Source organism: Lactuca serriola, chromosome 2 (assembly GCF_051521515.1).
Source record: "Lactuca serriola cultivar US96UC23 chromosome 2, Lser_US96UC23_V15, whole genome shotgun sequence".
Classification (NCBI taxonomy): domain Eukaryota; kingdom Viridiplantae; phylum Streptophyta; class Magnoliopsida; order Asterales; family Asteraceae; genus Lactuca; species Lactuca serriola.
The window spans coordinates 50513037-50525599 of record NC_136409.1 but is presented as its reverse complement, the minus strand read 5'-3'; the positions used below and the strand labels follow the sequence as shown (position 1 = coordinate 50525599).

Genomic DNA, 12563 nt, shown 5'->3' with positions numbered 1-12563 from the left:
AGGGATGAAAGAAGGAATTTCTTGTGCTAGAGAGGGAGAGTGTTTGAAGAAATTTGGAGAGAAGAGAGGTGGTGATATTGCTTCTTGGCCGAGAATATGAAGGAAGAGAGAAGAGAGAGATTAGTGTGGTATTTGCATGATGGTTAAGCCCTAATTTCCTAGAGATATGGTGGACAATATGCATGGATTTCCACCATGCATTAGTGAGGTGCCACATTTTAATCAATTCAATTTTATTTTGAAACCGAGAATAAGAGAGAGAGGAAAGGAAGTTGGATGTTGGGCTCATATTTGATTACCAATCGAGATTGCATAGCCCAACAATGATTTTTTCGGCCCATTGGGCCGATTAGGGGCTTACGGTCCAAAAGAGGTAAAAGAGGTGGGTTTTCGGCCCCATATGATCACTTGAGTGGTTTTCGGCCCAATAAGGCCCGTGAAGAGTCTTATGGCCCAAAACACTTATTGTGGAATGAATGTGGTTCCAACTAAGGCCCAAATGTGGGTTCTTGGCCCAAAAGAACGAAGTTAAGGGTTTATTGGTCCATTAGGCCCAATAAGAGTATCCTGGTCCAATAAGAGTTTGAACAGGAAAGTTAGGGTTTCTAGCCCAAAGTTGATTGAATGTAGCGTATTGAATTAGGTTTAGAGCTTGCACAAGTGAGTTTTGATTCGAATTGTTGTTGTTGAATGAATAACATGTATAACATTATACTTAGGGTTACAAGATACACCAAAAGTTAATTTCACATGGACAAAATTTCCTAGCCCGAAAATGCTAGTTGTGACAAGATGAATAAAATGTGGGTATGTTTTGAAGGGTGTTAGTGATTAGATGTTGATCCATTGTTTAAGATAATGTGAATGAGTTGGTACTTTATAATGAAAGAATGGGATCCCAAGAAACTGTAAAATTGGTCCTTATGGTTTCTTAAAAAACGTGGATAGCGTCCAAAAGGTTTCCACCTTGCATAGAAGATCCAAAATCAAAATATTCTATGGTTTTGGCCCATAAAACACTTGAATTGACTGTTTTGACATTTGAATTTGTTTTTTGAAAATTTTAATATTTCTTTTCATTTTTTATTAATTAAAAATAAAAAAAGGATGGGCCCACTCGTGACCCACCCCTTTTGTGACACAAGAAACCAAGTGACCATTCTTTTTTTATTTCGACCCTTTCTTCTGAACTTCCTTTACTCTCTCCGGTAAGACAAAGCTTCTATCGTCGTCCTTATCTACAACGACGACATCAACAAAGTTTTTCTCTTCTTCACCCGCTGTTCCACCTTTATCTCTATTCTACCTTTACCTAAAGAAACACTTCAAACAATTACATATGAGAAAAAAAGAGAAGGTTAATAAACTGAAATCCTTGAAAGGAAAGAAACGACAACGGTTCAAGGAGAGGTTTATCACAAGAAATCACAAGTACATGGAGGCTGCTAGAACCCTATTTACGCCTAAAACTGGGTATGGATTGGCAACAGAGCTTAGAATGGCGGGGGATTTTATGAAGAAGGTGGAGGATAAGCCTCAGACAGTGGATTGAGACGACGGATTGGGCATTGATGAGACAAATGCACCATTCAGTGAGTAGAGGAATTAATTGGTTAGTGTTGGTTTTTGATGATTCTAATTTCTCAGATATGTTGAGAAAGGATAGAGCTTCAAATTTGGGGCGGTGGTTGTTAGTGATTGGGATAGAGCATTAAGGAGGCAAGCTGATTTGTGGGTTCTGTGGAATAGGGTAAAGAATGGGGAGATTACAGAAGAGTATTTGGTACTCAAAACTAGAAGTGATTTCATACGAATATGTATGTTCATGCCCATAAATATATAGATAGAGAGGGGTGTGGGGGGGGGGGTACCATGAGTTTAGGTGGAGTTGAGTGGCGGAGTATGTCGGCGATGGGAGAAGTGGTTGGAGATGGGCTAGGTAGCTGGAAGTGGCTGATGATGGATCTAGTCTAGGTTTTTTTTGTCTAAAATTTATAGGTGAAATATAGGGAAGAAAAGATATATATATATATATATATATATATATATATATATATATATATATATATATATCTTTTCTTCCCTATATTTCACCTATAGAGAGAGAGAGAGAGAGAGAGAGAGAGAGAGCAAAAAAGAAAATGAGAGAAAAAGTAGGAGGAGGTATGGTGGAGAGGGTTGGGGATTGGGGTTGTGTTTTATTTTTTATTTTTTATAATTATGTAAATTCTAAATTAAATAAAAATATAAAAAATAAATAATAAAGGCAAAATAATAATTTCAAATTTATTTGGATCAAATTCACAAAAAATTCTTGATTTTTGACCTTCAAGCCAAATCAAAAGCTTTATATTTATATGAGTAAATCACACGAATGGTCCCTATGGTTTAGGGTAATTTATGAGTTTGGTCCCTAACTTATTGTTTTAACTTGGAAGGTCCCTACTGTTTGTTTTTGTTACGATGTTGGTCCCTGTCTTACCTAAATCGCGTAACAAAAACAAACAGTAGGAACTAAGTGCGTAATAAAAACAAATAGTAAGGACCTTCCGAGTTAAAAAATAAATTAGGAACCAAACGTTTAAATTATCCCAAATCATAGGGACCATTCGTAATTTACTCTTATATTTATTTATATTAAAATTGATAATTTAAAAACAAAATTGTCAAAGATTCAAACGGTTGCATCTTCTCTTTCTACGCTAGTTGTTAGGCATAAGACACCCCACTACACAGTATACTTTACGCAACCTCAGACTTACGGGTGCTTACTCCCACCCATATCTAGGACTGTTCATTATTTGGATAAAGTCGAATTGTCCAATTGGACAAATTGGATTGGACTATTTGGTTCGAATATTCGGATTCTTGGATTGATTTTCAACAAAACCGAATTACTATTTTGGATTTCGGATTGGTTTTGGTTTATAAAATATAAACCGAATAATCCGAAAAAACCGAATAACAATTTATTATTTATTTATTTTTAATATAACTATAACTATTTATTATGTATATAATTTATTTTTTCAAATAACTTTAAAAAGTTTCATCTAATAAAAACATTAATATGCATTGCTCTTAAAAATTCTTTACCTATTAAATATTAAATTATAATATACATTTTTAGTAGTTTATAAATTTTTAATCACAACTAAATATTTTTTTGTTTCTTCTATAAAAATTGGATAATATTATAATTATATGTCATTTTAAAATATTTTAATTTTTGAAAAAACAATTCAACCGAATTTTAAATGGATCGGATCGAATCTAATTTAAATTCAATTTAGATTATTTGGATACACATTTTAAAAACCAAAATCAATTTGGATTTCCTTAATCGGACCACCGTTATATCCAAATAAACGCGGCTGCCCATATCTCACAGCTAAATCAATTCCACAACGTTGGCTACCCACTCGCTCTCCCCTTCTAGGCTTCTACCCCTGGCGCTGACGATCAAAGATAATGGCGACTTGCTCCAGCGATGGTGAAATGACATTGAAGCCGCAAGCTCAACTACCCAATCATCCAAATGATTCGAAGCTACCCCAATAACTGAAAATCATAAACCCTAACCTCCATTCATCCCCAAATCGTATTACTCCTCTCAATCGCACCTCCGCTCCCCCTATTCCCACCACAGATTCCAAGCAACCAACCACTCCCTCCACCGTCAATTCATGGCCGTGTGAACCCTTACGCCGTACCTAACTCCGAGCCATCAACATTCCTAGTTATTCAGGTAAGCCCACTACAACCCTCACTCTCTTTTTAATCGCTTCTAAAGAATAATTAGTTTGCTAGATATATAAAGTTAGGGTTTTTTAGTTGAATGATTTTTGTGGTGATTGTTATTTTGTTAATCTAGGTTTGATTACTGGAAATCTGCTTGATCAGATCTTTATGCCAGATCAATTGCTTTTGCTCTTGGGTTCATCCATCACAGGTATTTGTTAATTTTCAAGGACAAACTTTGCATAATCAGATTCTGAAGTTTTTTCATCCTGTCTTTATTAGTGAACTTAAGTGCTTACTCTTAAATCTTAATTTTGTTGTTATTTCATGTTTTAATCCTTATCAAATGCTAGGTTAATAAGTCACCTTGGTGATTAGTAGATCAATAATGTTTGAGAGCTAGATCATAATCCATCATTTGAGTATCATAATTGATTTATGTTTTAGCTGTTACTGAAAGCAAAAGATTTCAGAGAATGATATTAAAGTTTAGTACTATCTATGGTGAATTCTATCTCCACTTTGTGACATCTCATTGAAAAGGACCCCATAAAGAACACATTCATATAGTATGCCTGAAGAGAACTTTGATGCTGAATCCAATACGAGTAAAAATATCTATTTTTTTTTGCTTGGATTGCTATAAAGGGTGTTTTTGAATGTGTTTTAATGTGATTATTATGACAAAAAGAATCATAATAAGATTTTTAGTTGAGTAAAGTTACAAGTAGATAGGTGGTTTTACATAAGGCAAATTGTGGAGCATAGCAACGTCTTTTGCTCTCATTACCAATATACGCAATATAATAACAAATTACTTACATATTTTTATTGATAAAATTATAAATGAATTTGGTGGATTTATAAGACGTTAATAGAAATATATCAGGTGTTATATTCTTGTTTTCATGGTTTGGAGTTAGGTGTGAGAATGAAAGCTCATAAGTAGTTGATTAAATAGATGATGAAGTAAAAAAAGCTCCTAGTTTGGTGGTCCTTTAAACATTGCAAAATGAGTTATCATGCCTTGATGCAAATTTTGAAATTTTATTACATAGGGTGATGAATAGCAATTTTGTACATAGTAATTTACCTGCATTAGAGTTGATATTTTTACATAAGCAATTTTACAAGGTTTAAAAGTACGGAAAGGATTCTCCAAGCGGTTTCTTTGTGCCTCAAGAGGCTCATCGTAAGCCTCGAGGCGTAAGGTCGAGACGGAATAACAAAATAATTACAAAATATTATATTATACAAAAACACAAAATTATGTTAGTATTTATGAATTTAGTTATTATTTTCATGAAATCTTGAAATTATTATTATTTTATTTTTTACATTTTTATTACGTTTATAATAAATTAAAATAAAATCAGTGAAACAGAGTCTAGTTCTCCACCCTACTGCGTCTCCATTTATAATTTGCATTTAATACACATTAAAAAGTCTTCCATTTCTCCATAAGTCACTAGACTCTTCCTTTTCTCTATAATTAAACTGTCGTCGCTCCTGATTTCTTCCTATTAAATGAACTAATTTCTTCCTACTAATGAACTTCATGTTAGTACTATTCCTTCAACAACACTTAGGGGCTGTTTGTTTTTTTTTTTGTGAAGAGCTGTGCAACCACTTTTGTCTGCGCCGCGCAGACAACGCGCAGACATATGCCCTCACAGAGTGTTTGTTTTTTGGAAGTGCGCAGACCAAAAAACGTCTGCGCGAGGTCTTCCTAGCGCAGACATAGGCCACTATCTTCAAAAGTCTTCAAACCTCATTTTAACCTTAAAAAAAAAAGACCACCCGTTTTTTTTTCCTTTCTCTTTTTGCTGAAAATGCATTTTTAATGTTTATGACATGAAATTAAGTTTAAAAAATTAATTTATTTCAACAGCTGCAGACGTTAAAACCAAACAGTCTTCTTATTGCAGACTGCAGACATTTGGTTCACCTCTTCTGCCGCAGAGGCTTGCAGATGTAGTCCGCAGAATGCAGACATTTTGGCTTCAAAAAAACAAACAACACCTTACTTTGTTGCCCCTGTTTCTCCTCTTCTTGTTCCATCTCTTCATGGTCTTTCAAGTGCCCCTACCGTGTAAACAACTTATGGGTTTCAAATAATCGGAGGGTAAGAAGTGTGATTATAAATAAGGATAGGTATGTTTTTTTTTTTTTTTTTTTTTTTTTTTTTTTTTTTTTAATATCAGTTTTTCTTCTTTTATTCATTTCAACAAAGAACTGCCTCAATCCGCTTGTCACCACTTCGCCCCGCCTTGAACCGCCTCAACCAGGTAAGGTGTACGTCTCAGATGAGGCTATAGAGGCACTGCCTATTAAGTGGTTTTCTTTTTTTTGTTTGTTTTCCTTCCACACAATCATGTAAATATTTTAGTTTAACATGGTAGTGGAAGCATTTTGACTCTTTTTGGATTTGGTGGCTTTTAAATCTTAATGCATGCTTCATGGAAATTGTTACTTTAACTAAGAGAACGTGTTATGAGCTCCACTAGCCATTGTATTAACTAAGAAAAGCCTAGGTTCTTGGATTGTTATAGCTAAATCAGAGATTCATTACAATCACATTGACTTCTAATGATTTATCTAACAAATGTTCAAATGATGAAATTCCATTGTTAAGCATTTCCTCCATATTGATTTACACAAATTCTTACTGGTTTAATTTGTGCTAGTTAAAGTTAGATTTTAACAAGTATTTTTACAATTTGAACCAATCTCCGTGGATTCGATCCCTTACCATTAAACACTATATTTTGTGCAATTTCTAGGGTTAATTATGGATGGAGTAATTGTACTGTGATTGCTTGTGAAAACTCCACAATCTATCAAAGATAATTTGGGATACTTTGTTTCGGTCCAGAAAATATCAACCTAATGTAATCTTTGTTTCTTTACATGCTATAAATGGCTTCCCATTGTTTTTCGATAAATATCGGTAAATAAAGAGTGTGAAATGAGGTGGCAGAAATGGTTATGAGTTAGTGATAAACTTGTTCACGGAACACGTAAACTGAATGTGTCAAGGAATCCCATTTTATTTATCATTCGATAAATGTTGTTTTTGGAGGGATTGATATAAAATGGTTTTCTCGAGGTCTTTTTGAGTGATGGTTAACGTCATGGTAGTGGTGACGTAAATTGTACTACGACCAACTTCAATTTCATTTGACAAGTAAAAGGAACTCATCAAGCTTTGATGAATCTTTGTTGATGAAGTTGTCATAGTTGTCTTGAGAAGGTGATGACAGAAGATCTTAGTGATAGCGCAAGAGGAACATGTTTCTAGCCCCTTTTTTTTTTTCGCCGTCCCTTTTCCTAAGAAATTACTAATCTCTTCAGTAATCAGAGAAACAAAGCTCAATCAAACACAAATTTAGGGGGAGAAATAAACAAAAACCAAACAAAAATTTAAAATTTCAAAATTCAAAAAACATTAGAAAATCAGAAAATCAAAAATATGTTGCTGATAGATTTTGTTTGTAGGTGATGTGTCGGGAAGTGATATAATCATGTGATAACAAACAATCTGAATCTGTGTAAGGTACCAAAGTTGAATTGTCTAACCTCTGTGTTCGATGTGCTGGTAGGCACGAAAGTTTTTAGAATGGATTTGATTAGGATCAAATGAACTTAAGGAATCTAGAGACCTGACAAATCTTGACCTAGATAGTTCCATTTAGCCTGACAATACTACGCTTGGGTAGGTTGAGTAGAGAGATATACATGAGAATCTGCGAATACATTAAATGATCTGTATCTAGAACTGTGGATTAACTTTTCGTTGATGTGCGGACTTCGTTCTTAATTCCGGTATTGACGGGGCAACTGGGGAATTCCGATAAATTAGGTCTGTAGAAAATTATTTTCTTTCTTTCTATCTGTTAGTCATATGTTGCTTCCTCTACTGATTGGAAAAGATCTGACCTGAAATGCAACATATGCAACTCTGTCTCTCTGCATCTTTTTCTATGTTATTCTTCCTACTTGTTAGCCATATGTTGTCTTTTTTGCGTGATTAACAATCCGACCTGGTACACAGCATATGAAACCTTCTACTTCTCAATCCCTCTAAACTCTGGTTAGTCATATATTTCACTCTCTGCGTGATTGGAAGAGATCCGACCTGAGTGTACAACATATGCATTTTATATCTAACTTCTTCGTTAATAATTGTCTGCTCATCTGAAGTAAGGAGTATTCTGGAAAACCTTGATTATTAGGGTATATTAGGAAGCGGAAAACACGTTCTAATACAATTAAAATTGAACATTTTATAGGTTGTCTGTAGATCTTGCTGTTCAATTTAGGTGGACAACAACATCCTAAATTTGTCACAACATTTCGTGTTAGGTGGACTACAATATCGGCGATTGACCAGACATGAACATGAAGGTAGAAGTACCGATAAGTGGATTAAGGCTGTCTAACAACTTTGATCCCAATATCATGAAAATATTATTAGCATTAGTTGCGGTGAAATTAGTGTTAATTCATTGTAGTTTCAATTTTATTTTTATTTTTATTTTTTTATTTTATTTTCATTTTTCCAAATATTTAAAAAAATTAAAAATTTTAATTAAGAATAATAATAATACTTTAGTTTGATTTTTAAAATTTGTTTCATTTTATTTTTATTTTTTAGTCCTCAAAATGTTTTTTTTTTTTTTAAATTTTTTTTTAATGTTTGGGTATTGGGCTTTATTTTTAAAGCATTATGGGTTGCAGCCCATAGATTTTGGACCGAGTATATAAGGTTTTCAATTCCAGCCGAAAAATCTTTACCTCTTCATTTTGTTTCTCTTGGCCGTAAACCCTGATTTTCTCTCTCTACTCTTTGAATTTTTTTTTTCGTGAAATTGACTGATTGTACGTGTAGGTATGCTATTTTCGATCCTCAGAATGTCATTCTCGCATCGAATCGACCTGTATTAAGGGTGTAATCGAAGAAAAATCGTGTACGGAGTTTACGGCCAGACTTTTTAAGGCCAAGAGCTTACGGCCAGAGCTTACGACCATGAACTCCCTTTGACCGTAAAAACTCAGTTTTGGTCAACAAAATTTGATTTTTCTTCATTTGTTTCACTTAAGAGCCTAATTAAACTTCAACATGAGTAAAACATCAATTTTAAATGTTTAAATAAATTGTTTTCTCACTTGGTTTGGTTTGTGCAGGTTGAAATGGCAGATCTAAAATTCGCTGATAGTCACAACTTGGCAATTCTTTTGGCTGATCCTCCTGTTGCTCATGGAGAGTTCAAGTCAATGATACATGGATTAAGGAAATGTTGCCTGACCACTGCTCTTACCGTGAATCCAACAATTTATCAAGGCGTATTCAAAGCATTCTGGAGGTCAGCTGACATAAAGAAAGGAGAAGATGGATCTGTATCTGTTGAAGCTACTGTAAAGGGTTGCAAAATCATCATAACAGAACAATTCATCAGGGACGTTTTGAAAATCGACGATCAATCTACCTTCCCTACTGAGATTGAAATAGATCAAGTTCAGGAAGTTCTCAACAAGATGGGCTATGAAGGCGAATTTCCTCCGACAATGAAGAAGCTGCTACCACCTTACTGGAGGTTCTTAGCTCATGTCTTTGTGAGCTGCATATCGGGAAGAAAATCTGGCGCAGATGAAATTTCTTTAAGGAACACAGTTGCCATCATTTCACTTGCTGCGGGACTGAGTTTCAACTTCTCCAAGTTCATCCTTGACGAGCTGATTGTAAACATCAAAGGAAAAACAAGGGACAAGTTCTTGATGTATCCAAGGTTCATTCAAGTCTTCATCAACGAGTAATTTCCTGTGATTGTTAAAGAAGGAGAAACTCTAGACATGAAGTCTCTCGGGCCAAACACTGTCGGACTAATCAAGCAAAACCGAAAGGGAAAACTTACTTTTCAAGGAAAGTATCCCTTAGTGAAGTTTGGTATGTTTGCCGATTCAAGCGAGGCATCTGAGTCTCATGAGTCTTCAGACCGCATAACTTCTGAAGATGATGTTGATCTCTCAGGTTATGCCTCGTTGTTTGACAGTATTTGTGATGTTGCTCATCTAGCAACAAAGATAAGGGATACAAAAGATGTTCTTGAAACAATGCCTCCTACTTCCACCCAAATGACTGACACTACAACACCTATGGAGACAACTTTATGGATTCCTCCTTTGAGGATGTTATTCCCACTACTGAGCCATTTGTGAGTGAACCGTTGACGACTCAGACCTCCCAGCCTCCATTGAAAAAGAGAAGACGTGATCCGAGGCAGGGAGTATTCATTCCAGAACAATCTCAAGGCCATCTGACTCAACCAACAACTACTCCAACAACTACTTTTGCTGTTGATTCATCTGTACCATCCCACGAAGGACCAAGCACCATTTTTGAAGTTGGTGGTTCATCAGCTCTCCCAAGATCAGCTCCTCCTAGGCCTTTTCATGTTGCTGCCTCTGTGAGGCTTGCTATGTATCTGGCCCAACAACAAAGCTCAGTGCCTTCCTCCTACGCTAAAAGAGTTTCTATAGAGGAAAGCCACTCAGAGAGGATGATTCCACCATGCACGAACTTAGAAAGGAGATCGGCGTGCTAAACCAGAAAAACATTGAGCTTGATATTCGTGTAGCTGATCTTGAAGCCGAAAAAGCTCAACTTAACATTCGTGTTGCGGATCTTGAAGCAGATAAAACTCTGAAATCAAAGCAAATCTCTGATCTGCAAACACACTTGGGAACCATAACTGCATGCTACTTTGACTTGAAGAAGACACTGGCAGAGAAATTTGGCGACAAATTCAAATCATCCGTTCAAGAATTCAATGTTGGCCAGTCATCTCAATCCCCCTGTTGACCTGCCTGCTGAAAGAAGAACTCGGACCGTTGATTGTTTAGAAAAAGAATAAGTTCAAGCACCCAACATTGTTGCACTAAAATGCGCCAAATTAGCAACATCCGCCAAGAAAAAGCAACTATTGTTCAAGAAGAGCTCATATCAGAACGCTCCTGGAGATCAACCCAAGTTACCGTCACTGATCTTGAAAAGAAAAATTTGGACACAAGTATGGTGATAGATCAAGAATTGTCTCATGGGGTTTTCATGATAGGGTAAACATGTGGATAGTGAGACGAAAAAGCTCAAACGTGGAGTATTACAAAGACTTCAATGATTTCAGTTCATGTACAAGGGTTGATCTTTCAGAACTATCTAGTGCCCCATTTGCAAATCCATCAGGTGATCCATGGGCAACTCATTTCAAGCTTTGTTGGAAGACCAAGTAAAGAAGGGATTTCCTAACATGAAGACTGCTCAAACCTAGCCTCAAACTAAAGGGGAGATCGAAGTGTCTAGTTTATGGTTTGGGCTAGGCTATCTAATGTATAGGTCTTAATGGGTCTTTTGTCATGTAATAAAGTTGTTTGGAAGTGTTTACGACCAAAAGTCTGTTTACAGCCATAAACCTGTTTACGACCAGCCTTTCCCCTATATAAAGGGCTTGTTAGAGTCTGTCAGTAGTTGTTGTCAGTCGATAGAGTTTATGGTCATTGTCCAAGTTGTACCTGACGTTTTTGTGATATTAACGTGTGCAAATCTTGGTTCATTCATCTTCAACTCCATTCTTATCTTATTCGATTGTTAGTTGCTTGATCACTAGTTAAGATCTTTGTTTCCAGGACCTTACAGCTATCAGAGGTTTATCATAGATTTTTCCAAGATTGTTGTTCTTCTCACCAAATTGACCAGGAAGGGTGTTATCTTTGCTTAGGTGTTAGCCCTTACGGAGGGAGTAAATGACTTCGTAGTCTACTGTGATGAATCTATATCAGGAATGGGTGTTGTATTGATGCAGAGAGGGCACGTGATAACATATGCGTCGAGGCAGCTGAAGCCTCACGTGACGAGATATCCCACTCATGATTTGGAGCTGGGGGCGGTGTATTCGCCTTCAAGATTTGGCGCCACTATCTATATGGAGTCCGATGTACCATATACATGAACTATAAGAGACTGAAGTACCTTATAGATCAGCCCAACCTGAATATGAGACATAGGAGGTGGTTGGATGTGGTAAAGAATTACGACTGTGAGATTTTGTATCATCTTGGCAAGGCTAATGTGGTAGCCGATGCCCTGAGTCGTAGAGCAACGAGTGCTCTGATCCGAGACATGTGTATAAAGATGACGGTGATGACTCCAGTCTTAGATGGCATCCAAGAGACCTAAGCGGTGGCCATGAGACTAGAGAACCATAAGAGAGAGCGGGTGATCGAACAAATTTGCGTTTGAGATTGACAGTCGGGGGTTTATGACTTTTCATGGGTGGATATGGGTGCCATATATAGGTAGAGCCCGACGTACTTTGATAGATGAGGCCCATAGGTCGAGATTTTCGATCCACCCTGGGGGCATGGGTAGTCGAAAGATGTTTGACCTGTTGTCAGGTCAAGGTAGAGCATCAGCATCCCCATGGCCAGTTGCAGCCTTTGGAGATTCCCCTGTGGAAATGAGAACAGATCTCCATGGATTTTATTACCAACTTACCGAGCATTGCGATGGGTGTTGACGCGATATGGGTGATTGTAGATTGGTTAACAAAGAGTGCTCACTTTTTGGCTATAAGTGAGAACTCTTTTGCAGAGAAACTGGCCGAGGTCTACGTTCGAGAGGTGGTGGCACGGCACGGAGTGCCAACATCGATAGTGTCAGATCGTGATGTACGTTTTACTTCCAGGATCTGGAGGAAATTTCATGAGGAGTTGGGTACCCGGCTACATTTGAGCACCGCATACCACCCACAGATAGACGGGCAGAG

At 36.6% G+C, this 12563-nt stretch overlaps 1 protein-coding gene across 1 annotated transcript; it reads left to right on the top strand.

Moving 5' to 3' along the window:
• Positions 1 to 5723: 5723 nt before the first annotated feature.
• Positions 5724 to 11355, top strand: LOC145086231 (uncharacterized). The gene is made up of 2 exons (XM_079023978.1): positions 5724 to 5866; positions 8929 to 11355. The coding sequence occupies exon 2, from the start codon at positions 8935 to 8937 to the stop codon at positions 9556 to 9558; it is 624 nt and encodes a 207-aa protein (XP_078880104.1). The 5' UTR covers positions 5724 to 5866; positions 8929 to 8934; the 3' UTR covers positions 9559 to 11355.
• Positions 11356 to 12563: the final 1208 nt, after the last annotated feature.